The sequence below is a fragment of the Patagioenas fasciata genome, chromosome 15 (assembly GCF_037038585.1).
Source record: "Patagioenas fasciata isolate bPatFas1 chromosome 15, bPatFas1.hap1, whole genome shotgun sequence".
Lineage (NCBI taxonomy): Eukaryota > Metazoa > Chordata > Aves > Columbiformes > Columbidae > Patagioenas > Patagioenas fasciata.
The window spans coordinates 9,361,940-9,386,126 of record NC_092534.1 but is presented as its reverse complement, the minus strand read 5'-3'; the positions used below and the strand labels follow the sequence as shown (position 1 = coordinate 9,386,126).

Below are 24,187 nucleotides of genomic sequence, written 5' to 3'. Positions count from 1 at the left end.
CCCTGCTCTGATGAGGCTTAATGAAACAGGAAACCCTCTGAGTACATTTTTCCCAAATAATCTGCTTTCTGCTGTCACGCCTACTGCCTTCACCCGTCTAACCCTCCCGCACCTCTGAATCCATTCATTTGCTCCTGTTGTGGCTGTAGCGAGTGGACTGCTCAGTTTCCATGAGAACAGGGAGTCAGTGGGAAATGAGGGGAAATCAAGAAATGATTTTTAGATCATTTCATAATTTCACGTGTAGCAACAAATAGAAATTCATAAGAAAATATGGATTCTACCCTACTAGGCAAGGGCTCGATGAGTGCAATGAATAACAAACTTTCCCATAGCTCCCTCTGAGCATCTTTGTACAAGACAAAACAGCTTCTTCCACTGGAAAACAGGGTAATTGAAAGTGCCTACATTGATAGCGGCCCAGCTATGGCCAAAGCCTATTGAATAAGTCCAATGCTCCCCAAGAAATCTGCAACTAGTATTGCCTCTTACCAACAGTAGTAACATTACTCTGAATTTCTACAGATATTGCTCCTGAATGACCCTGTCCAGGGCTCCAGCTTGGTGGTGTTTCCTCTTCCTCCATCCATAACAGATTTCAGATCACTCCTCTCTGCCCAGTGGTGCCAGCAGAGCTGCAGGTTTCTTCAGTACTGGGTAGGAAAAGCAAGCAGAGATCCTGCATGTGGCTGGTGAATAAAACCGGCACACTTAATGAAGATGCTTTCGCTGCAAGCCATCCTACATCTGTCACACAATGCTGAGGATTTCAGTTTTCAGAGATCCTAACTTGGTACCTCCCAGCAACTCCATTCACTCTGAATGAGAGACAAAATTCTCAGAATGAAGAGGACACTTCCCCCTCCCTTAACAAAAGCGTCAACGTTGTTCCTTGACCCAGGAGAGATGCAAAAGCCTTCGTACATACCCACATGTTCTCACGCTCGCAGAAGGCACCTAAATCATGTTCTGAGCTGATTGCAGCTCCGTCACGCCATGCACCCAGGTAACCACACTCAAACAGTTCCTGAAACTGTCCCAAGGCTTAGCCTTTGCCTGAGCAATAAACATCCCCCCCCAGCAGTTTTGGCACTAATGTTATTACAAGCAAAGTTGAGGTTTCCCATTTCACTTCAGTCGTTGGACAACTTACTGACAAGTCCTTTTTTAGGTTTCTTTAGGTGGTGACTTCTTTCTCACTGCTCACCAACGAGGAACAACAAAACACTATTTCTGCTGCTTTGCTTCTGCATGATTACTATTCCTTCCATATGTCAAAGGAGCTTATATTAAAGCCTTCAACTGCCAGAAAAATGATCATCTGTTGCACCAAATCCGCAAGAAAGTGTTCTCCCTTTTTCTAAGCAAGTGAATGCTCACTGAAGCTAACTAGCATTATATTAAACTGTATGAAAAGTGATCACAGGACCTTTTCTCCCCCTTGTATATTCTGAAAACATAGTAATCATTAACCATAGTAGAAAAATAAGCTACCAGTGTTATTTTGCGACATGATACATTTCCATAGGCAAAAAAGTTGCTATTTTTTTTGATCTGTAATAGATCTAATAAAAAAGCACCTTCATCAGTAAATGAGATATGCCAGTGAGTAAATAACCCCTTGAACTACTGTTTCTGTCCACATATTCTGCACAACAATCTCACATTTTCTGTATTTGCCCCTCTCCTTCCAACTGGCTGTACTGATTCTCCCAGATAGCTCAGGCAGCTCCTGAAGACTTAAGAAGTTATAAAGCTCTGGCTCACGGAAAAGGCTGTTTACAGCAGAGCCTTCATCACTAAACCTGTCTCTTGATCCTTCGTCAGGGCACAATTATTGACATCAAGGTCTGTCTCTCCCCTCTAAGGTGAAGGCTTCGTACTGGAGCTCCCACCTGGACCTAGAACGTGCTCAGTGACAGAGCGGGGCATTGGCACTGCACGATATGTGTCTCAAGAATGAAGAATACAAACAGCTGCTAGCATAAAGTAACACAGCCTCGCATAGCTGCCATGAAACTCTGTCACCTCAAGGGTAAAACCTGATGTATTGCAATGAGGATAACGATAAAAATATAAAGGCATGCATCTTGTTCCGTCCCCTAAAAAAGGGCCTCAGCCAAGGCAAAGAGAATTTCGCACGTTGCCAATGGTGACTTTCATGTTTACAGAGTATACTACGCATGATCATCGTGCACAGCAGAAAAATTCCCTAAGTGTTTCCCATGGCTCCACACCATGTGTTCACCACTAGACAGGTGCCCGCAGAGCTCCTGTGCCTGTGGTGCCAGATCCTTAGCTGGGCAAACTGGCAAAATGCTGCTGTATGTGGGAAAAGTGGGAGACACATCATTTCTTGAAGAAATGATACCCATTTCTATTAACTTACATATAGATACACACACACATGCATAGATGCTAATGCTAACACTGACATCTTACACAAGTAACACACACACAACTCAGGTCACATAGAGCTGTCTCTGAATGACTGCTTAATATTGAAATACACAGAATACTTCAGAATAGTGAGACATCCCCCCCACCTCTTCCCCATCCAAGTTCATGGACTACACATTTTAAGAGGACTCACTATCTTAGCCAGGAGCTCTAAGTCTGGCAGAGTCTGGAAGTCTTTATAAGCTTCATACCTGAACCCTCGTGTAGCTCGACAGACGCTGAGTGCGTGCTGCCTCCTTTCCTGAGTGCTCCTTCGTTTCAGACACGTCAGCGCTTCTGTGATGGTGATGGTGGGACTTCTGATCATGGTGGCCTTCCCTTTTCTTGGTTTCTGTGTCAAACAAGACGTGGGATAGCCTGTCCAGATAGTGCTCCAGCTCTTCCTGGGTGTGCTCCAGTTGTTTGCCAACACTACTGGAGAAAAAGGAGGAGGATGGAGGGGGGCTTTTGGTTTCCCTCTCCTTCTTGGCCTCTTCCACATGCGGGTTGTGCTTCATTAGAAAAAGCACCACCATAAGCAAGATCAGGCAGAGATACACAACCCAGACTTCTTCCATCTTGGTGGTGGGATACCAAGGAGCTGGTGGTGCCTGTCAGTGTGCTCAAAGGGAAGGAGACAGATGGGCCAAATACAGTAGGTGCTCAGCACTTCCCAGCTGTTGGCATCCACGGGAAGGACTGTTGCCAGTAACAGAGAGCTGTGGTAGCTGGTGTCAAAGTTCAATTTTCTGAAGTAGTGTGGATTACAAACCTTCCTGCAGTCCTAAATGCCAAAGCAGCACAAACAGTGAGCAGCAATAAAAATGTAAGTGAAGAAAATAAAACAACTTCGTCCTTAGAGTAAAATAACTTCAGCAGAAAGACAGAAGATCATCTGTCACAGCTCCATATGATCTTAAAATAGCAGTATCTGTCCTCCCTTTTTTTTTGTTAAGAAACTGCAGGTTCAATGCTTATTACTCTTCAAATAACTTTCCTTCTGCTACGGTGTTTGAATTGTTGTCTTGCTTGAAGTCGTGAGCTTTTCTTCTTTCTAATGCAAAGAAAAATAAGTTAGTATTGGGGTTTTCCTCCCCAAAGGAAGATAATACAATAATTTATCCTTTAGGGGTCATTAGATGCTGAGTCTGCAGTCTACCCTCAGCACTCTTAAAAAAATTAAAGTTGCAGATGGGAAGATTAGTCACCTGAGTTTCAGATTCAGTAGGACCAGTCTGTTGGCTTCCTTCTGTCTCTGCTGGTCTTGGGAGAGGGAGTCCTTGGAGAAGTGGCTGCTGGGACTCCGGAGATAATTTCAGCTGAACTTTGCAGGGATCCCTTGGAGAAGCAGAAGATGGGCAGCCCAGGAACCAATAAATACATTTCCACTGACCAAGCCCAAGGGAAGGGATTGGAAGAACCCAGGTTAACAACTAAAATGTGAGCAGGGACAAGCAGCCACCAGGACAGGGCCCCCTCCGGAGGCAGGGTCTGTCTGGAACAGGATTGCATTTCCTAACCTTTGCTAGGGGGATCTTTTTACAGATGAGGGTGCCAAGCCTAAAAGCAGCAGAGATCACACCCAGATTTCTGCTGCCTCTGTGGAGAAACATTCTCGGGCTCACCCTGCAACAGAAACAACTCTAAAATTCTTCACTTTTTTCCCGAAAGTGAGACCTTTCCTCTGCTTTGCTACAGTGAGCAGTCTGAGAAAAGCTATAGTGTTCCTTCATCCCTGTTACTGACTTCAGAAGTTGATCCTCAGCTTTTACTTTTTCAAGACCTTGCTATTAAGCAAGTTTTGCACTAGAGGCACTGTTGTACTTCACACTCCCTTTTTGCCTGGTCTTCAGCCGGTTCCTGAGGCCACAACCATGGTGGAAGGTCTTGTTTGCTGCCTACCAGCCTGGGCCTGGCACTGCTGCACTAGGTGGGCAGTCACCAAGGAGAGACAGTACTGGAAATCCAGCCACTCCTGCTGTTCCGATCTCAAATACACAGCACGGAGCTGAGGATGCAGGAAGAGACAGGCAGGTCTGAACCAAGCTGAATTTTCTACAAAATCTCAGTTATGTTTCCTTAATGCAAGAATACTGGAAGAAAGAACACCAAGCAGATGAGAATACTGCCTTTCTCCCTCAGTGCTGTGGCATCATTAATGCCTCAGGGCATGGACCACACCTCCAGCCACACGTATTACAGTAACTAGTAGGGCAAAGCCCTGACCCAAGCCTGACACTGCTGTAATGAGACATCACTGAAACCATGAAGAGCATTGAAATCTTAAAGAACGAAATGCTACAAGGGGAAAACATTTTGGTTTTTTTTTTTTTCCAAAAAGTCATTAAGACTGCAGTGTGGCTACTATAAAGGGGAACAGATTGATGGAGCAGTGATGGCATTTCATAACTTCTAGTAACATTGTCTCCTTTCAAGCAAACAATATCACAGCAGAGATTATTCAAACATTGGAAGCTTAAGAGTGAGGTAGAGACTGCTGTAATTTCAGAAGCCAAATACTACAGAGTTGTCTCTTCAAGACACAATTATTAATGAAATAACTGGGGCACATTTATCAAAAACGCAGGAGGCATCACCTTGACTTTGAAGACAGAGAGCTGACACAGAAAGGCAAAAGGGCTTGTCCAAGATCACACGGCCGAGTCGTGGAACTGACCCAACTGACTCTGGTCTCGCACTCCAGTTCCCAGATCAAACATAACGCTCAGGGCTAGGAGGTACCATATTGATGAACATTTGCCATCTCAGTCCTTCAATAATGAAGCACAGCAAAAGGAGCATGGGTTGGTTTTTCAAGTCAGCATTACACAAAGACCTCTGAAAACCTGCAGGAGCCACGCATGTATCAGGATGCACTTTTTTCTGCCCTCTTTGGAGAAAAACCGTCTCAAGTCACACCATCCATCTCACTGGTATCTTTATTCTAATTGTGAATGCCTAACAAATAGTACAAGCACAAGGCAATTATATAAGAATGCTTCCCAGAAAACTCCTACAGCCTTCCACAGCATGGGACTTTATAACTTTCTAGCAATTCTAGCTGTACCTGAAACAAGACAAGGAGAAAAACAACTGTGTCCCAGACATACGCTGCATAACCAGCGGGGAAGGCAAACAGCTGTAGTTCCAAGGTCATGTACAAGATGCTCTTGAATCTTAGTAAATGGCATGAAAACACTAGAAGTCTGGCAATGACACAGCTTTTGTATGTTTAATATAAAACCCTGGAAATCCAAAAAATACTGTACAGTGTTGTTCCATACAGTGAAAATATCAGCAGTGCCCCTTAGCAAGTAAAACAATATTCTGCTAACCTACTGATTTCCGTAAGTCCCAAAGTCTTCTCCACATATTTCTCCCCATCAGATATGTTACCCACATTCAATTTCTTCTTATGCTTAGACAGGCATTCTTTAAAATATTTAAAACAAAAGAAATATCCTCACAGAGGCAACTCAATGCATCAGAGCTTAGTAATAAAGCAATTTTTTTTGTAGCCAGCATCAGGTTTTTTGAAGTCTTTCCCAGCAAATGTTTTCTACCATGTCTCAGCTGCTCTCAGTACACCCTGGAATCTGCCTACACTCCCATTTCTCATTCCTCATGCATGGTGACTGACTGGACTATAAAAAGGAAGGGAAGCACTGCACCCGAGGGACACCTGACATCATGTTTCCCTTTAAAGGACTTCTGCTCCTGCAGCTTTTTTAGGCTGAGTGGGGAAGATTTTCTGCATGAACGCAGGAGATGGCTGATGCAGTATCAAAACACTGGAGACACATTCAGAAAGTGAAAATTTAACACTGGAGACACATTTCAGAAAGTGAAAATTTAATACAATCAAATGAGAGAGTCTTTGGGCTCTCACAGCTCATGTCAACGCCACCCAAGGTTTGGCACAGAGCTGATTTATAGTCTGAGTCACTGGTGGTTGTACCCAGACTACCTATAACAAAAAATTCCTTTTTTAAAGAACTGATTGTGGATCCTTCCTAGTTGGCCAGAACAAAAATCTTCCTCTGTCTGGAAACAACTGTCCTTACATCCCTGGGCTAGATTAAATCAGCCTTCGCAGTTCTCTTTTAAGTCTAATACCTGTCAATTAGCGATGATTGAGCAAGGATGATTCTCATTCATTTTCCTCCACGAGCCTGAACTCGTACTCTCTCGATGGGAATGACAACAGACACTGCCCAGTGCTTTCCAGATACCAGCAGCTGCAGACTCTTCACAAAGTGCAAGCTTTCAGCTATTCATTACATTTACACTGCTGGATCTTCACAGAAGCTGGATCTCCATTACAAACCATTCCCTCTGTATGCATGACTATAAAAGGTCTGCTCTATTTAAGAGCAATAGGAGAATGTGAAAATCTCCCAGCATAAAAGACAGATTCTTAGGTTAACGTCAGTTCTACAGGAAGAAAAGCAGATCCTTCCAAATTCTGTGGTGATCTTTTGCAAAGGTGCTTTTCTACAGAGTCGTACTATGCAGACAGAGTCTTGGGGTCATACGTATAGTAGGCAGATCTGTTTCAAACCTCTAGATAAGGCACTTTGAAAGAGGATCCTTTCTTTGGGAAATACACAGAGATTCTTGTGTAAAACTTTCCACTGCACAGCACCTTTCCACTGTTCTTAAGTTTATAGGAGACTCAGCACAGTTTTTAGCAACAGATCTAGTCTGAAAGACTTTCCTAGAAGAAATTAAAACGAAACTCTTCTTGGTGATTTAAGAATTTGAATGGGCCTGTATTAAGTGTCCTGGGTGACTCTGAAGGGGATTCTGCTGAAGCTTGGCTCTTCCTGTAAGCTCCTGAGCACTTCCTAATGAACTGGCTGTTCTTGTTGCGGATGTCTCTCTTCACTTCCACAATTGTGGCAGATTTCAGAGCTTAAAGAGGAGAGAAAAGAGCAATAACAGATGTTTAGTCATCTCATGTAGCGAGGTCCCACTCTGCAAAGCAGTACAGAGAGGAGGAGCGAAGCCCTTTCAAAGTGCTCCTACCTGCTTCCATGAGCTTCAGCTCTTTGCACCAATCCTCCTCCATCTTCTTCCTGTAGTCTCCAAACATGGTTCTCATGAGCTGACGCTTCTTCACCAGCGGAGCCTTGTCACTGCGCAGCGTCTTGATCGCACGGAGAGCCTCCTCGGCTGAAGCAGCGCAAGGGAGGAGCAGCACACAGTTTAAGACTTCCCACTGGCTCTGCCCCTGCACGTCTGCCAACCCTGCCCACGGGGGAGACCTCTCGTGTACCTGAATGCTTACCCTGCTTTGGAGTGGGTTTCTGTGTCTTCAGGCCAAGTTCCAGCTGTTCCACACACCAGTTCACCTCTTTCCACAGCTGGTCATCTGACTGCTATGCAACATGGAGCAGAGTGAGCATTAGCAAATGTCATCCAAAAATTAGAGCAGCAGCTGCTACACAGGAAAAAAAGGTATCTGCATAAAATCAGGGCTATTTCAAATTTCATGTTCTGGTGATCACTTTATAGAATTCATCACATTTTCCCTTATAGTGCTTTCCATCAGATAAACTTAAAGCACTGGACAAATGTCTGGTTGCAACTCACTGCCTCTATTTGATGGATTTGACACTTGGCTGTCATTCAGATGATACTGTTCTCTGTTCAGGGCCTTTTCTCTGAAAGAAGCTGTCAAATCAACTTACTGATGGGAGAAATAATCATTAACAACAAAACCCCCTATATCCAAACCTGCCACAAAGCAAAAGCAAACAACGGACAAAACCAGAAGCCGAGTCTTTGCGTCTCGGCCAGAAATGCATGAGGTGAAGGGAGCTAAAGCCCATGAAGGTGGAAGAAGCCAAGTCCCATCGAGCAAAGTCAGCTGGCTAACTGAGTAGTGGAGGGGAGAGGGAAACAGGGCTGCACCCTGGCATTGAGGCAATTCTTAACTGTTATGTAAACACAAAAGCTCTCATGCTGTCACCTTCGTTTCCTTACACCAGTCTCCTTCCCGTGGACCAGAAAGGACTTTACATCACCTTCAAATCTTTTGACCTTTCTGTTACGCAGCAGTGTTTATTGGTTGAGTTGTTGGTGAAGCAGCACTTTGGATGGAATGTGTCAAGAGGCAGGCGAACACCCAGCACCGCTTCCATGTAGAATATTAACGAAAGCAAGTTTTTTGCAGTTTTGTATGTTAGTATTGCTCAGCTGGCATTGTTTGTTAATAGTAACTATACAAATGCTGACAAGAAAAACAAAATGAAGACCTGGACCTTAGCAGAACATTAGAAAACCTCCGGGTGTGCCTTAATGGTGTGTTTACACATAACTTGCAACTTCAGTCACTATCCGGGCCATGCCCCACAGTGGGAACCATCTTGGAAGCACCTTTAGCTGCGCACCACGCCCTGCCACAGCCTCAGCTGCTCTACACCTCAGCTTTGCTGTTTGCATTACATGAGCAACTCATCCTACCAGATAACATGCAAGTCAGGGGCATAGTGCCTAGTTCAGCAGACACAGATGGCAGCTTGGCACTGCCTAAAGACAGTTATCTGCATTTTTTATTTTTTAAGAAAACGTAGCACCCAGCTAAACATGAAACGTTTCAGCACAAGTCTGAAGCAGACAATGAAGGAACATTAACATCCTTTCTGCTAGTTAGATTCCTCAGCTGTCTAGCACAGAAAGAAAACAGTTGCTGTAAGAAATCAGCAGCAATATTTGTCTTTCAGCTTACATCTCAAGCCAGCATACTAACTGTTAAAGTACACAAAGAGATACAGGTTTTTTTTTTGCTCAAGGGTTTATAAGTTATGGGATCCCATCAATATTTAAATACCTGTGACATCTCATCCTGGTGGGAAGTATCTTTATTCTGACAACCATTAGCTTCTTCCTTTGCCTTCCTGCTGATCTCAGTCTGCTCTATCTTTTTACTGACAGACGGTTTTTGTTTCTTCTTTTTCTTCTTCTGGGCAGCTCCACCTCCTGTTGATTTCTCTGCTACTGTCTCATCTTCAGGAGCAGTCTCTGGTTGGGGGATCTTTAACCTGACATGGCTTCTACTCTCTTTGGGTGCGCTACCTGCAGTTTGAGTCACCTCAGTTTTCTGCAAGGCTGAAATCTGCGGCACAGCTGCTGACTCTGTGGGCAGTGAGTCACGCAGCACTTCGTGATCTGCTGCAGGCTCTATAGGCTGGCTTGCTGGAACTGATGGAGCCAGAGGAAAGTCTGCTTCTCGGATGGCAAAGTCGGGTTCTTGTCCAGAGGCAGCAAAACTCAGGGCTCCATTACAGTTCTCCCGCTCAGTGGCTCTTGAATCAGTTTGTGTCTGCTCAGCACCAGCAACACCAGAGACTGCGTCCTGAGGTGTGCCAGGTGCTTCTGGGTCCACCTCAGAAACTGTAAAAGCAAATTGGAAGCTGTTGTCAGATGACAAACCACTTTGGTTTTGCCTCAGAAAGTTGGTCAGATTGTTTCCCATATCCCACCCCCTGTGAAGCCTGCCCTTTGCTTCGCTGAACTTCTGCATCACCAGGTGTAATGTCTAGAAAACATAAAGGGTAACATTTTTAACAATATGGTAGTTTCCTACTACAGGGAAGCTACTGCAACTCCTTCTGTAAGGCACCACTGCAGAGAGGTGATCCAATCAAAAGCTGCAACATAAGAAGTCTACAGAAAAAAACTAAATGTCACCGTCTCCTGAAGGGAAAGCTCAAGCTCACCTGCCTTCTCCGTGCTCTTCTGATCATTGGCCATCTTGAGACAATAATTCTCAAACACGTGGTTCATCACTTGTTGCTTCTTTGTAAAAGGAATCTCATGGGAGTGCAGGACATTGATAATGTGCCATGTCTCCTCTGCTGCACTCAAGAAAAAGACCAAGAGAGACAAAACACAGGTTATGATGGTCCTTCCAAACCATACCGCGGTATGCTGATCACTGAGTCTCTGAATGTGTTCTGGGTTCATACCACCTCTGACTAATCCATGACTGGCATTCGATTGAAAGGAAACTCCAAGTGTTTCTAGAAGTTGAAATACTGTGAAATATTATTAAAGAAAAAAAAAAATACACCTTAACTGCTTATTATATACATTAAAAATCCTACACTGCAGTAAGTTCACTACTGATGGCGCAGAAGCTACACAGGGCTTAAAAACCCTTCCCCCAAAGCAACTGACAAATCCAAGAGTTCAGCTTGGTGTTTTTTCTCTGGAGAACTGGGAAAAATCTGAGTAGTGAGCACACCCTAAAAACCAGGACTTTGCTTGACCCTGATACAAACTGACCTGACCACAACAATAATCCCAATCGTTTGTGTCAGAGCAAATTCTCTAAAAAGCATAGTTGTTCTTCTGTGACAGCGATCCCCAAAGACCTCAGTTTGGGAACTCTGGATTGGCACAGCCTTCTCGTGTCTGCCTCACACACTTCAAGGCACAAAAAAGCTTGATGTACAACACTAGTATCTTGGAATGGGCACAGACCCATCTCTCTTGGCTGCAGTGCATCTCTCTGTGACTTTCCAAATGAGCTGTGTCTTGCAGATCCAACACAGAGTCCCACACCGGGAAAAGACTAACACAAGTGTGAGGCAGAAGTGCTGCCGTGGGGCTTGTAGCCACTGAAAAATATGAGATGTATCTTCCTCGGACCTGGGTGTCAGGGTCCTGAGCACACATTTCCCCCTTCTTCAAGCAGTTCAGCTGGCTGCATTCAAGGCCCGCTCATCTCCCTTGCTTGGGAGTTATTTTAAGCTGAGGATCTCACGCACAGCACTGCTGCAGGTACCTCAGTGATCCAGACCTTGAACTCCCGGCTAGAGCTTGGATCTGCCTCATCACCACAGACTTCTCTGGCGATCTGGACTCCAGGCAGAGCCTGGTTACCACCAGCAGTAACATTTCGCTCTCCTGCGTCAGGTTCTGTGCAAACAGGCCCTTTTCTGGCCAAGCTGCTGCCTCTGCTTGCCTTGTCACTGTGCTCAGCTCCTGCCTCCCCCCAGGAGCAGCCTTTCCCTTCTGCTGCTGGATACCACATACCAAGCACAAGGTACAGGTGCAACAAAACAGTGTGATGCTCAAGCACAGTGTGTGGACAAGTATTAATCCCTGCTACATCCTTGGGTGCACCAGCAAACACTCATCTAGGCATCTTACAAAGAGTAGCCACAACCCTCTTCTAAATGTTAAGTACCGGCCATCAGTAGGAGCAGGATGTACGCCTTCATGTATTTATAAGCTGGACTGACTAGATCAAACTGATCTTCTGAAAAGCATTTTAGAGATTTTATCTTTCATGTAATTTATCTTTGGAACATGAACAATGAGGAACAAGTTCCACAAAAATAAACCTACTGGCATTTAAGGGCCCAGACACCCTGACACAGTGTTTCCTGAAGGCCAGAAAACAAAAGCAGAGCTGTAGCAGAACCAAACAACAAGCCATTAGATGGGAAAAATGAGAACACGTAAAAGAATACAGAAAACAGGGAGAATGAATATCACAGGAATGAAAGATAAAGCTGCTTCCAGAGCGATTGTTCTTATCAATTCTTTATGTTGTTTTGCATTTAGAACAAAAGTCATGTAATACAAGAATAGGAAACAGAGGGTAGAAAATAAAAACAACGAGGTCTGCTAAATCAGAACTGAGGCTGGAATAAGGCTGCAGACTGTGAAAGAGGCAACGTACCTTTGTCGTGGGGTTGGGTTGAGGTGAAGATTTGCCTCCAGCTGGGAAATGCACGACTCCAGCTCCTCTTGGAACGTGCCTTGGGGAGCCTTGGACAGGGGATGAGGGAAGGAACAACCTTTCAAAGAAGCACGAATGCCTCACCTGCAAAACTGATTCCAAAACTGAGTCTTCTGAAGTCACCACCCCTCTTACATGGGAGATGAGACTAGCAGGTTATAAACCCCTTTTCTGGTTTCACATTTGAGGTGTGTTGCGCATTTATACCATAAATCAACACAGCACAGGGTGGGACACAGGTCCTGCCGTGTTCCCTGTTTGGAGGGCACCAAATGAGCCCCTTTCACTGCAAAAACTAGAGACAATAAACTCTCACTTGCAGCACGCCACACACTCCTGGTGAAACAAGACTTCCCACAGATTGCTTCCTTTCTTTTTTGTCCTCCTCCATTTTTAAAGGCCCCAAGTGGAAGATTTCTCATTTTTCCTGAAACTTATTCTATGGCATAACACGTCTCCACAGCAAGAGATTTCTCTCCAGCACCGCTCTGGCAATACACAAAAAATTTATCTTCATACTAAACGCAAGTCCTTAAGACTCCCTTTGATGTATTTTTACCCCCACACCTCCTGCTAAGCAGTTGCAAAGCAAAGCTTGGAAGTCTGCCTGTGAACAATACAATCGCTACAACACCTTAGGAAATAAAAAAAACCCAAACAAAACACAAACCCATGCCTTAGCAGAACAAGGCAGTGAGCAGGAATTGGGGAAGCTCTTCAACGAAAACCCGCGGGAGCTGAGGGCAGAGCTGCGGCTGGAGAGGAGCCTGGGCCGGGAGGAAAGTGCCGCGGCAAAGGGCCGGTGGAGGGAGAAGAGGCCGCCCCGGGACAGAAGCGAGAGGCGGCGAGGGCCGGGCAAAGCTCTTACCCGCTGCACGCCGAGCAGCCTCCGCCGCCACGCGGCGTGGGCGTGAGGAAACCGCCGAGGCCCGGGGATGACAGCAGGAAGGGCCCGTTCGCCGTGCACCGCTCTAAGGCTTCCGCCCGCCGCGCTCGGTCCGCCCGCCGCCCCTCCGGCGGCGCCCCGAGCCCCGCGCCTGCGTTCCGCCCGCCGCGCCTGCAGGAAAGCGGAGCCTGCCCGGGCCCGCTGCCCCCCGGCACCCAGCACGGACCCACCGGGGAGGGACGGGGAGAGGCCCCGGTGCCGGCCGGCGGCGAGCGGCTCATCACAGACCGCCCGGCCCCTCCGCTCTGCTCCCGGCGGCCGCGGGAAGGCCCGTGGAGGCCATCAGTCCCAGCACCGTGCTCCCCTGCAGTGCTTGCCGGGCGGTGCGGGACGCTCAGCCTTCCTGCGACGCCGGGCGAGCTTGTTTCTCATGGTTAGAGTCAGAGCATTAAGATAAACGAACCTTTAAGAGGATCTGAGATGTATTTGCCCAGGTCTCTGAGTACCAGAACAACCGGTTAAAATCGTGATATTTAGCTTCTTACTTGTGTGTTTTGTTTTTTTTTTTCAACATACTTATTTTCTAGTTTGTTACTTAAAAGGTCTGTTAATGAGATTGCCAGTGTCTTGAGAGGTGTTTAGTATCTTTATCCTTACCAGGAAAGATTTCCCAAGGAGATAATCTGCAGTATCTTGCTGCACAATATCACTCGAATATCAGTCACGGAACCCGTTCAAGACAAGCTTTCGCACTGACTGTGCCCTTCAGTAGCCCTCTGTCTTTGAAAATGGCTTTTCCAATGTGTCTGTTCTCTTGCAGACTCATCTACATAATATTTTCTAATTTGCTAAGGAGGTCATGAACAACAGCATAAAAAACCTTTCTGAAGTCAAGAAATACGATTGCAACTGCTTTTGCTTTGTCTGCATCGTCTGCCACCCCTCATAGAAGGAAAGTGGATTCTTCTGATAAAATCCATTCTCACAACAAAGTGACATTATTTTTTTATGCTGGGAGTGTCCAGCTCCCCCCGGGCGCTGCTCTGACCCCACACACTTGGCTCCCTCTGTTCCAGGCCCCTTGGGAGCTGCTGGACCACATTTCCATTGCCAGACGCTGTCCGGCTGTGGCCGTGTCCGTGGGACCGAACCCCAGGGCCACTCAGGGATCACCCACACCAGCCTTGTCCCCACCAAGCTCCCCAGCGGCAGCTCCCATCCCGTCCCAGCCCGGCACACACTGCACCGCACCACAGGTAGGGTACTGTGGCTCTTCAGCAGAAAAAAAACCACACATACACAGGTGTTGTCCAATTCTGTTTCTATTTTAGATTTCGTCTTGATGATTTAATTTTGTAAATAAAAAAAGTTAGACACCTTGTTTCATATGCAGTTTTTTATCTTTTCCTGTGGATTTTTTTCAACAGCAGTCAAAAGTGCCCCCGCTGAGATTTGTAATGCCGTAGCACATCCCATTTCACAGCGCAGTATTTGACGTCTCTTTCAAGTGCTTCAAATACCGGAGGTTATAGTTTCTGCTGACATCGGCAGTTGATGTTAGAAATTCTCCAAGGCTGCCAGTTATTCCAGCAGTGCTCTAAAGTGCAAGGAAAGCACTTCCAAATGTTGCTATTAAATGTTATAAAAAGGTACTGGAAAAATCGGCACACTTCTGCCAATCCTCACCAGACTTTTGTCTCGCCTTACAACCTCCACCCTTGCTAAGACTTTGCCCTTGTCTAAGCCCTCCCCTCACTGCAAAAAAAACCCAGTTAATCAGTTTGAGGCTTGTCAGAGTTTGTCTGTGACCTGTCACAAGGCTTGTCTGACTGCGGTAGGTTTGAAATCAGCATCAGTCTTCACATAGAAGTGTCCAAGTGTCAGGTAAAGAGCTCACAGTCAAGTATTGGAGAAGATAATAATGAGCACAGGAATAATGAGCTATCAGCAGCGGTCTTGAGAGGCCAGAATCCCACTGCAGTTCTCCCTCAATCCCTGAGCTGGACCAAGGGCTCGTGAGCCCATTGCTACCAGCCTGGATGCATCCCCTAAAGCAAAAGCTTCCATCTGTGGCCTGAGGAATGCACAGACCCATCACACGACGCAAAGGCTGGGAATGGAGCCTGCAGAACCTATCCAGCCACAACAAAGGGTTGAGGGGAATGTTGCTTTCTGCAGCAGGATGCTGTCTACGTCTCCAGCCGAAACCACGCGCTGTGGACTCAATGCCCATGCAGGGAAAAGGCACAAAGGACCAGCAATGCCTCGTTTTTCCTGGGTTTGATCTCTGCCCTGAGGATTCATCCCACATGGATTCACAGCCTCACGATGGCACCGAGTCGGCGAGCTGTGACAGCCTTGCTCCGGAGGACACACGACAGAGGGATTGCCGGGGGATCAGAATGCGATCCTCAAGTTCTGCTGACACAACAGGAACCTTTCAATGTGAAGAGCTGCGAGCTGAGCTGGTGGAAGCTGATGTCTAACCAGCCCCAGCTGCCCAGGAGCGAGGCAAACAGCAGGCAGAGGAATGGCGATGGCTTGAGCCTGCCTCGGCATGGGACAGGGTAGTGTGTGCTGTGTAAAACAGTGCGAAGGCTGGGACAGCTTCACACTGCTGTAAGACTGTGACAGGAGCACCTCTGTTTGGGGACTCCACGCAGGACAGCTGTGCAGTCCTTTGGGTCACTCCAGGGACTGACAGTCCTCCCCAGCACAGAACTGCCTGCTTTCCCCACTCCCCCAGCTGAGCACCAACAAATTTGTTGCAGGCATGGCTGTAACTGGAAGCAGCGGTTGTGCTGGAAAACGCAGCTCTTTGGTATGAGGCTCCTTTAAGGGAGTTTCAGGAAGGAATTTTAAAAAAACAGAAACAAGAGAGAAGTGGGGTGGTAACCAAGGCTGCTAACCACAGTGCGAGGGAGCCTCAGAGGGCACCAGGACAGCCCAGCGTCACATGCCCAATGCATCCTGTCTCCAGACTTCCTCACCCGCAATGTACGTGGCTTGTACATACAGGTCATCATTCAGCATCAGGAAATCTGCATCAGACAAGAGAGGAAGGAGCTGTCAGAGAAATGGAGTGGCTGAAGCTGGTTAGGAAAAGAGCTTCCCCCCACCCAGACATGGCAGCAGGACAGCAGCGCAGTGCCGTCCTTGCTGTGTGGCTCTGTTATGTGTGCCTGAGATGTAGGAGTCTCTCCAAAGGGCTCAGGAAACACCAACAGCATCCAAGGGAAAAAAAATGGAGCAAAAGCCCAGAGCAAATCCCAGGCAGAGCGAGTCTCCCTGCAGCTCCCAATGAAGCAGGGGATGAAAATCAGTTTTCAGCAGTCCCTGCTTTGCTCCAGCACTTGGCAGCCCTCACACTGTTGTCCCCATACCAGTACCTACTGTCCCCTTACCAGTACCTGCATCGGAGTCGTAATTTAGTGTCCCCTTTTTGTGTTCAATTCCGAGGAGCTGTGCTGGATGCAGAGACGCTGCTTCCAACGCGGTCTCCACTGAGCACCCTTGAACAGACAAGGGGAGAGACATTAGGGCAGCAAACAGCCCTGTTGCCAGAGCAGCCCAAAACCCCCTGGCTAAGGTAACTGTCAGCCTGGCAGGGCCCCGAGCTGGAACAGCCTTGCCACAGCTGGCTGGAGCTGGGGAGGTGAAACATCACCATGGGTGACAGTGGGAAGGTAAGAACTGAACACCGAGGGTATGGGGAGGGGAAAATCATTCACCTTTGTGAAAAAGGATCAGGATTGTTTACCTCGCAATAGTGCTATGGATTAAAATGAAACCTCCCCTCAAAAAAGGTGCTCATCTGTGGCCAGTGCTGCTGATCCCAGCCCTTCTCTTCATGTCTCAGTTAAGAGGAAATGTTCTCTGGTACAGTGGACACAGCTGCCAAGAATGAGACCTCTTCCCATGTCAGTGGAGGGAGCAACAGCTTACAGACAAGGCTCACTTACCTGTGGCTTCTTGGAAGTGTCGCACGCACGTGTCCATGGTCGCCACACTGCCACTCAGGGTCTTTGTGCCTGGGAGAGGAACGGAGTGGCACTGAGCAGGTCTCACAACTCACAGCAAGGAGAACTGGGGTAGTGGGAAAGCATAACGAGACCAAAGGAGCAGAAATCCTTGGCTGCATGAGGAGCGAGTTGAAGGGCCGCAGCCAATGCTGCACAAGTGCTACCTCACACTGACAGGCACTACAAGGTGTGCTGAGCTTTCCAGGAATGGGGTCAAGTGGCAGCGCTGTTCCCAGCTCTTTAGCGAGAGGCACTTACCTGCAATGTAGGTGTTCAGCCCATCGATCTCCACCACCTGCTGACCCAGCGTGTGCCGACCTGGTGCCAGCCCCATGCCAGCGATCGCATCTGTCACCAGCACCAGGCCTGAGGGAAGAAAAAAGAGGCTGTTAAGTTTTGCATCTGATTTTGCTGCAGCTCTGAGCATTGCACCGTGCTGGCCCTCCCAGAGAGGGGCTAAGGTGCCTCTGGCCACATCGGACCAAAGCAAGAGGGCTGGTGGATCAGCACACATGTCTGTAACCTCTTTCAGACAGCAACACCACAGCACTTGCGCGAGTGTTTTGTAGAGATGGCACAGCGCTCAGGACAGCTGGTGACACCGCGTGGGCCCAGCATGGCTCACCTTTGGGGTGGGCTCGGTGCGCGATGCGCAGGGCGGCAGGGTTGGTGTGGATGCCATCAGAGATCATGCCGTAGAAGACCCTCCGCCCAGCAGGAATCTTGTCACTTGTCAGCAGCCCCACGATCCCAGGGTCACGATGGTGGAACTGCCCAAGAGGAGAGAGGACAAGCTGTGGAGCGTCATCAGGACTCATGGGCTGAGACCCTTCCTTTCAGGGGACGCAGCTGCTGTCTCTATCAAACAGCGCCTGGCAGCTGGGCAGCCTGTCCTTTACCAGACAAATCTGGGCATTTCCTTGCATTTTCTAGAGTCTGCTACAGCCTTGACTCCATTTTAGATCAGACAGTAGAAACATGAAGCCAGAAGTTTGGTGCTGAAACCTCACTGCAAGGCCTGCTACGAAACAAGCCAGGGAGAATACGACTCCGTGGGGAGCAGGAGAGACAGCGCCGAAAGCAAAATCCGTGCAAGGCCAGTGTCCTCAGCTACTCACCGGCAACATGGCATTGAAGAGGTGAGTGATGAAGGTAGCGCCGTGCTGCACAGCCTCCTCCGCCTGGGCGAGGTTAGCCACCGAGTGACCTGGCAACAAAGACCAACGCGTGACTTTTCTGCCCATCTCTCCGTTTATTTCCCCACAGGAGTACAGGTGCTCTGTCACTAGGACTCTGCTCTGATGCCCCACCACAGGCTGAGGTCTGAGATGCCTCAGCACAGAGGTGTCTGGCCATGACTGTGGGGGACTCTGGCAGTGGGTGTTTTGGCTGAACACGTTCACTTTTCACATCACAGATGCTGCCTTGGTCACAGAGAGCTGCCTTCAGGCTGGACTAGAGGTCCAAGGACGTGCCTTTCTCCTGTCCTCAGATATGTAAAGGTTTTACAGAGAGCTGTTGAGGGAGTAGAGATGGTGGAAACTTTGCAAAAAAAGAATACGGGGATAAAACCACCCAGCAGGAAAACTCTGTTTTCCCCAACACAGGCAGCAGCTCTAATGCTCTGTGGGCAAACCTTGCCTGTCTGTAGTTCTTTGCTTTATGTAGCTGTGAGATAAGAGATGCTCTGTGGTATGAATGTCCTTCTCATGTAAGGTTTAATTTCACCCTGAATAACTCCAACCCCCCCTTTTTTGTGTGAAACAGAGGACAAGAAAAATGCAGCCAATTTTAAGCCAGGGGCCTACCAGACATTGAAGGGAGAGATTTCCTACAACGGTCCTGGTTGAAAAATAGAATTACCAAAACTCAGCAGTAAACTTTGGAAAATTATTTAACCTGTCAAACAAGGCCTAAAGCAGTTGAACTTCAGAGTTTGAACCCTTCCATGTTGTCAACCCTCAACTACATCTTTATTTGAGTCAGATTGCTATTCTTTCCTGGGTATTTACAGCACCAAATGTTACCTTGTGTTAAACTGCAAGGGCTTTTCAATCATATGAAGTTTGGCCCTTAACGTACAAAGAGAGACAGGTTCGCAGCATCAAGTGAGGTCCTCATTTTTGACAGGTCTGTCACTTCCACGCATGCCACGCAAAAGAAAGTCCCACCCCGTCCAGTCGTGCCGAGACACCATTATTGATGCTACAGCCCCAGAAAGCAGCTGCTTGGTGTGTGTGGCACAGGGAGACGGAGCCTCTCCTGCCCCAGCCCTTACCGAGCGAGACACAGATGCCCCTCTGGGTGAGCTCCTGGATCACCTCGCTGCTCCTCTTCATCTCTGGGGCCAGGGTGACTATCCGGACACAGTCCAGGGACCCGTAGGTGGCCAGCAGGTCCTGGAAGGCTCCTGCCTCGAAGGTGCGGAGGCAGTGCTCCGGGTGCGCCCCTTTCTTCTCCTTGCTGATGAATGGTCCTTCCAGATGGGCCCCTGCCCAAACAGGAACACAAAGCCATGAGCCTTCTTCTCAATGCCAAGGACCAAGAAATCTGCTGTGTCTACCCTGTTCCAGTCAAGCTCATGCCATTCTCCCACAGCAAAAGACGTGGCCCAGGTAACTCTGAGCTCAGCACAGCAAAAGATGCAGCACTGGGAAATGGCCTGTGGGGCTTGAAAGGGCTGGAGCTGTGTGTGTACAATGGCAGAGACCATGGCGAAGGTCAGGCACAGGCTGAGGGAGAAAGCAGGTCTATCCCCACATGTGCATCCCTCCCACTGAGAGAGCTTCAGCCCCCATTTCTGCTGTACCTACAGTAGCATCTTTCTCCTTAACAATTAACAAGATAATTGCACCAGAGAGGATAGCGAGGCACAAAATCACTTACCCAGGATACCTGCTCCATGGGCCCCACCATTTCTTATACTGAGCTGAGGGAGAACCTAGAGAAAGGGGTTTATCAGACATGGCACCCCAGACACAGCACCCCAGCCTGACAAAACAAACCCAAACTTCGGGTCCAGTGAGACCTTTGTAGCTGGACCACTTGGGATCATCAGCCAAGCGCAGCTCGCAAAGAAAAAGCCAGTTGCCAGCCCTGTTGTGCAAAGCTGGCCTTGGAGACATCGCTGCCTCAGCGGTCTAAAGGTTAAGGGCAAGAAATCCAGGGATAGAGTCCTCATGCCCACAGCTTTTCCACCCAAGCGGTTATCTCCGCAGACCCAGCCTTGGCCTTCTCACCTCTTGGTGCCAACCTCAGCCCTTTATCACCCTGTGGATGAGAGCATGAGAAAGTCACTTACCTGGTGGTACACAGATGGAGGAGAGGTCACCAGGGTGGGACAGAACGAGGTCACTCCATGGGAGAGGATCTTCTGACTGACCAGGTCAATCCCTGATTTGAAGTCATCTGTAGCCAGGGAGAAGTCCACCCCAAAGCCTCCTGCACCATGAACAAAACAGAGATGAAGCTGCAGCCTCCCCAGTGGATGTTTACCCACCTGAAAATGCTGAGGAAACATTTTGTGTGACTGGAGGAGCCGCTCCATTTGTACAGCACTGACCAGAAGAAAAGAGCTGCACCAGCACTTCTCCTGTCCTACATTCACAAGGCTCTGCGAGTACAAATCCAACCAATGCCATCCTGCCCAAGTGCTTTTGCCCACAGCATCCCAGCATTTTGCAACTTTTTATTTTGATGCAGGGCAAAATCTGAGGATTCCCCGCTGAAGAGGGGATCTAACTTCCAGCATCAGCTAATGCAGAACACGCCTCTCTTGACCCTCAGGAAGAGCTACTGCAGGTAAGGTTTGTTCCTTTGACAAGTCCTGCTCTGTCCTCCCCACATCCTGGAAAGGGTAGGGCGGGCATCCTGTCAGCACAAGACTGCTGATGAAAATGATGTTGAGAAATCCATCCACCCCATGGAGATCAATTATGTGATAGCAGAAAAAAACAGGCAAAATTGTTCTTTATCGCTAGTTCAGTGACTCACATCTCCCTTGAGCAGCTGAAAAGCACTTATTCATGGGCAGGGCTTGAAGATCAGTGATGGACAAACCTGGGACCCTCCACCCCCGCGTACCATTGATCTGGACATCGATGAAGCCCGGGGCGATGATGCTGTCCTTGCAGTCCAGCTGGATGTCAGCAGAGCCCTTCTCATCAAAGAAGAGTTTCTCCGGGTTGAGGATCTTTCCCTCTCGCACCCACAGGTCCTCCCTGAAGGGGACAGTGACACACACCTAACTCCTCTGCCATCTGCGGTGGAGCACACAGGAGCAGCTGCCCATGGTCCCTGTGGCAGGGGTGGCCTCAGGCAGAGCAGACCCTCCCAGCATTCATGGGCTCTCCAGTGTCTGCTAAGGCAGAACTGTTCTTCCAGCAGCCAGGCAGCTGGCAGCCCTGCTCTGCCCAGCCTCTGGCTGCACAAAACTCAATAGGAATGGGATTTTCGCGAGCTACTGGTCAAATGTGGTGGTGATGGCCGAGGGGTCCAGGGGCTGGCAGAGAAGGCAGAACGAAATACGGGGGAGGGAGGGGCAGAGGGGCTGTACAACACCCCTCGTCTCCTTCCAAAATCAGGCAGTGGGGGATGAGGGGCAGTGGGAGCAAGTGCAGCCGGCAGCTCATGCACAGGGGGTCCCGGGGACAGCCCCCAGGGCGCCCCATGTTCCTGCAGCCCAGCTGTGAGCCCCGGCACCGCCCAGCACCCCGCGCCCGCGCCCTCACCTCTGGAGCTGGTGGCTCCTCAGGATGCGGCAGTTGGTGAACTGGACGATGGGCGCGTCCGAGACGGATTTGTTGGACGGCATCGCGGGGCGGCGGGAGCCGGCGGGATCCCCCGATGAGCGGGGTTCGCAGCGGGGACCGGGGGTGGCGGGGCGGGGCGAGGCCACGGCTCCGGTGCGAGCGGCTGCGCGGGAACCCGGAGCCGGTGAGAGGCCGCAGCACCGCCTCGGGGGCCGGCGGCGGGTTGGTCACCGCCCCTCCCCGGGGCTGTGGGCCGACGCTGGGAGGAAAAGGCCCCGCGAGCCGGTGCGGCCAGACCCCGCCGCGGGCCCCGGTGCGGGCCGGGCCCGGCGCAGCTCCCCCGGCTCCGCGGGGACCGGGACACCCGGGGGCGGGACCGGGCCGAGCGCCGGCCTCACCCGCAGCTTCCCGGTCACGTGACCGCGTTCAGCTGACGCGCTGGGATTCCCTTCCCGCCCCACGTGACCGTCCGGCGAGGAGCCGCCATCAGGGGTAGGGCGCCGCCATCTTGAGGAGGTCGGCGGTTCCGCGGCGGCGGCCCGGGCAGAGGGGAGCGGGCCGGCCCCGCCGCCACGGCCTCGCTTTGGAAGCCGGTGATGAAGGATGAACGGGCGGTGGAGGGGCTCCCTTCCTCGGCCCTGAGGTCTCCTGCCGGCCCACACAGGCCACTGGGCCTGGCAGTGTCACTGTCACGGCAACTGAGGTGGCCGTGGGGTGATGTTGTAGAGAGGTGGCTGCTCTTGCCCCCCTGCCCGGTAGGCACCGGGGTCTCACAGTGCCGAGCCGAGCCCAACCCTGGCCCCTCTCCTTGCAGGGAATGTCTCAGGGGATTTCCCCTCAGGGTCTCATTTAATTACACTAAGCATTTAATAGAAACAAACAGTTTCCTGTTGGAGCCCCTAAGGGGGCTGACCACAGCGTGTGCTGGTGTTTTGCCGTGGCATGTAACGTGGACCTCACAAAATGCTCTTGAAAATGTCCAATAGCAATGGGAAGCGAGTGTGTCCCAGGGGAACCCAACTTGTCCCGGGAACTCCAGGCCCAGAGAGCTCGGGGAAGCTGTGGAGGGGCGAGGAGGAGCTGCTGTGCTGACCGTGCAGTGCCAGCTTGTCACAGACATCTCCCCAAGACTTTCTGGCCAGTCTGCACACACCTCCTGCTGCCTCTTACCTTATGCTGAGAAATGTTTGGGGAAGAATCTTTTCCCACTGACTCCAGACTGGAGCTCCTCAGCGCAGGTGCTCCAGAGCATCATCACCGTCAGCCAGCCCCAGGACAGACCAGAACAAGCTCAAGTCACCTTTATCTTCCAAGTTCACTGGCACCTGGCGCCTCTCAGCCAAGGATGCTGCAGCCCTTGGTGGGCCATGATCCATCTTTTGCACAGGCTCTGTCACTGCCCGCCGGGCAGCCGTGTCACACACTGATGGGTCAATGTATTTGTGGAAGAAATGTTACCCACTAAGGATTACTCTTTATCAGACAAAGTTGAAAGGCCTAAGAGGTCAGAGGAGATGAATTAGTAGTTCCTAATGGCTTGTAGTCTGTTGACAGTTGGTGAATAAGTAACCTTGGCTTGAATGGCCACCATGCACAACCACTGTGCCAGGCAGTGACTCTGCAGGCCTTGCTTCATCTGACTTGTGATTATTTACCTCTTGAACGACAACACCAAGCAGAGCCAGGTGTGCCAGGACCTGTCACAAAGGACCAGCTGATCCTGGCCCCTGAGAGCTGGTGGACAAGTGTTGCAACACACATACCTGCTTGGAAATCTGTGTGGGGACGATAATAATTACACCAATAAAACTAAATTGGAACTGTTTATTGGCTCAGTAAGGTTTCTGACCCGCCCCCCCCGCACTGTTCCTTCGCCAGTCTCAGCTGCAGGGAAAAAGACTTAACAGCAACCTGGGCAGGCAAGTCATTACTTCTGTTAAAGGTTACTTTCTGAGCTGACAGCATTGCTGTAGACAGGCTCTTATGGTAATTTGACAAGGCAGCAGCAGCCTGGGACAGCAGACAGACAGCTTGTTCTGTGCTCCACAGCCAGGCCCCTGCCTTTCCTCTCCAGCAGACCGTGTCACCAGAGCCCTTAATTCTACAGTCTCTGTGGCCAGAAGGGAAACAGTGTCCAATCTCCAAAACATTACAAGCAAGTACTATGTGGTGTTAAAATTAAGCCAGCGTCCCCAACAGTCTAAGCATTTACTCCTAGACATCTGCTGGCAGGAGCTTCCATTTCCCCTCCATCCCCTGTGCTCCACAGGGACCACTGGGTGCTGCAGCAGCCTCCACCAGCGCTCTCACTTGCGTGTTCATCCTGTTTGGA

The 24,187-nt window shown here is 49.5% G+C and overlaps 2 protein-coding genes across 4 annotated transcripts; both read right to left on the bottom strand.

The window, feature by feature from the left end:
- Positions 1–3,647: 3,647 nt before the first annotated feature.
- Positions 3,648–13,368, bottom strand: C15H8orf33 (chromosome 15 C8orf33 homolog). 3 transcript variants are annotated; one of them, XM_071814901.1, is made up of 7 exons: positions 13,065–13,368; positions 12,137–12,225; positions 10,164–10,301; positions 9,275–9,837; positions 7,730–7,820; positions 7,468–7,614; positions 3,648–7,353 (listed from the first exon to the last, which is right to left on the bottom strand). In XM_071814901.1, the coding sequence occupies exons 1-7, from the start codon at positions 13,361–13,363 to the stop codon at positions 7,157–7,159; spliced, it is 1,524 nt and encodes a 507-aa protein (XP_071671002.1). In that variant the 5' UTR covers positions 13,364–13,368; the 3' UTR covers positions 3,648–7,156. The 3 variants fall into 3 exon arrangements, with proteins under 3 accessions (XP_071671002.1, XP_071671004.1, XP_071671003.1); XM_071814903.1 differs by having other exon boundaries at positions 7,730–7,817; XM_071814902.1 differs by having other exon boundaries at positions 10,164–10,298.
- A 1,018-nt stretch (positions 13,369–14,386) lies between these two features.
- On the bottom strand, positions 14,387–22,226 carry AMDHD2 (amidohydrolase domain containing 2). Its single transcript, XM_065851017.2, has 11 exons — positions 21,835–22,226; positions 21,188–21,324; positions 20,406–20,545; positions 19,991–20,045; positions 19,383–19,595; positions 18,223–18,311; positions 17,730–17,874; positions 17,363–17,470; positions 17,045–17,113; positions 16,493–16,594; positions 14,387–16,123 (listed from the first exon to the last, which is right to left on the bottom strand). Exons 1-11 carry the CDS (start codon positions 21,915–21,917, stop codon positions 16,035–16,037), a joined length of 1,230 nt encoding a protein of 409 aa, XP_065707089.1. The 5' UTR covers positions 21,918–22,226; the 3' UTR covers positions 14,387–16,034.
- Between the last annotated feature and the right edge of the window lie 1,961 nt (positions 22,227–24,187).

Excerpts from the sequence above, each read along its gene's own strand:
- AMDHD2 (XM_065851017.2), bottom strand. The coding sequence starts at position 21,917 with ATGCCGTCCAACAAATCCGTCTCGGACGCGCCCATCGTCCAGTTCACC. Across the intron at positions 21,325-21,834 it reads AGGAGCCACCAGCTCCAGAG|GGAGGACCTGTGGGTGCGAG; the intron begins GTGAGGGCGCGG and ends TGTCCCCTTCAG. Across the intron at positions 17,471-17,729 it reads GCACCGAGCCCACCCCAAAG|GCCTGGTGCTGGTGACAGAT; the intron begins GTGAGCCATGCT and ends TTCTTCCCTCAG.
- C15H8orf33 (XM_071814901.1), bottom strand. The coding sequence starts at position 13,363 with ATGAGCCGCTCGCCGCCGGCCGGCACCGGGGCCTCTCCCCGTCCCTCC. Across the intron at positions 10,302-12,136 it reads AACCCAACCCCACGACAAAG|CAGAGGAGACATGGCACATT; the intron begins GTACGTTGCCTC and ends TCTTGAGTGCAG. Across the intron at positions 7,354-7,467 it reads GCTGAAGCTCATGGAAGCAG|CTCTGAAATCTGCCACAATT; the intron begins GTAGGAGCACTT and ends CTCCTCTTTAAG.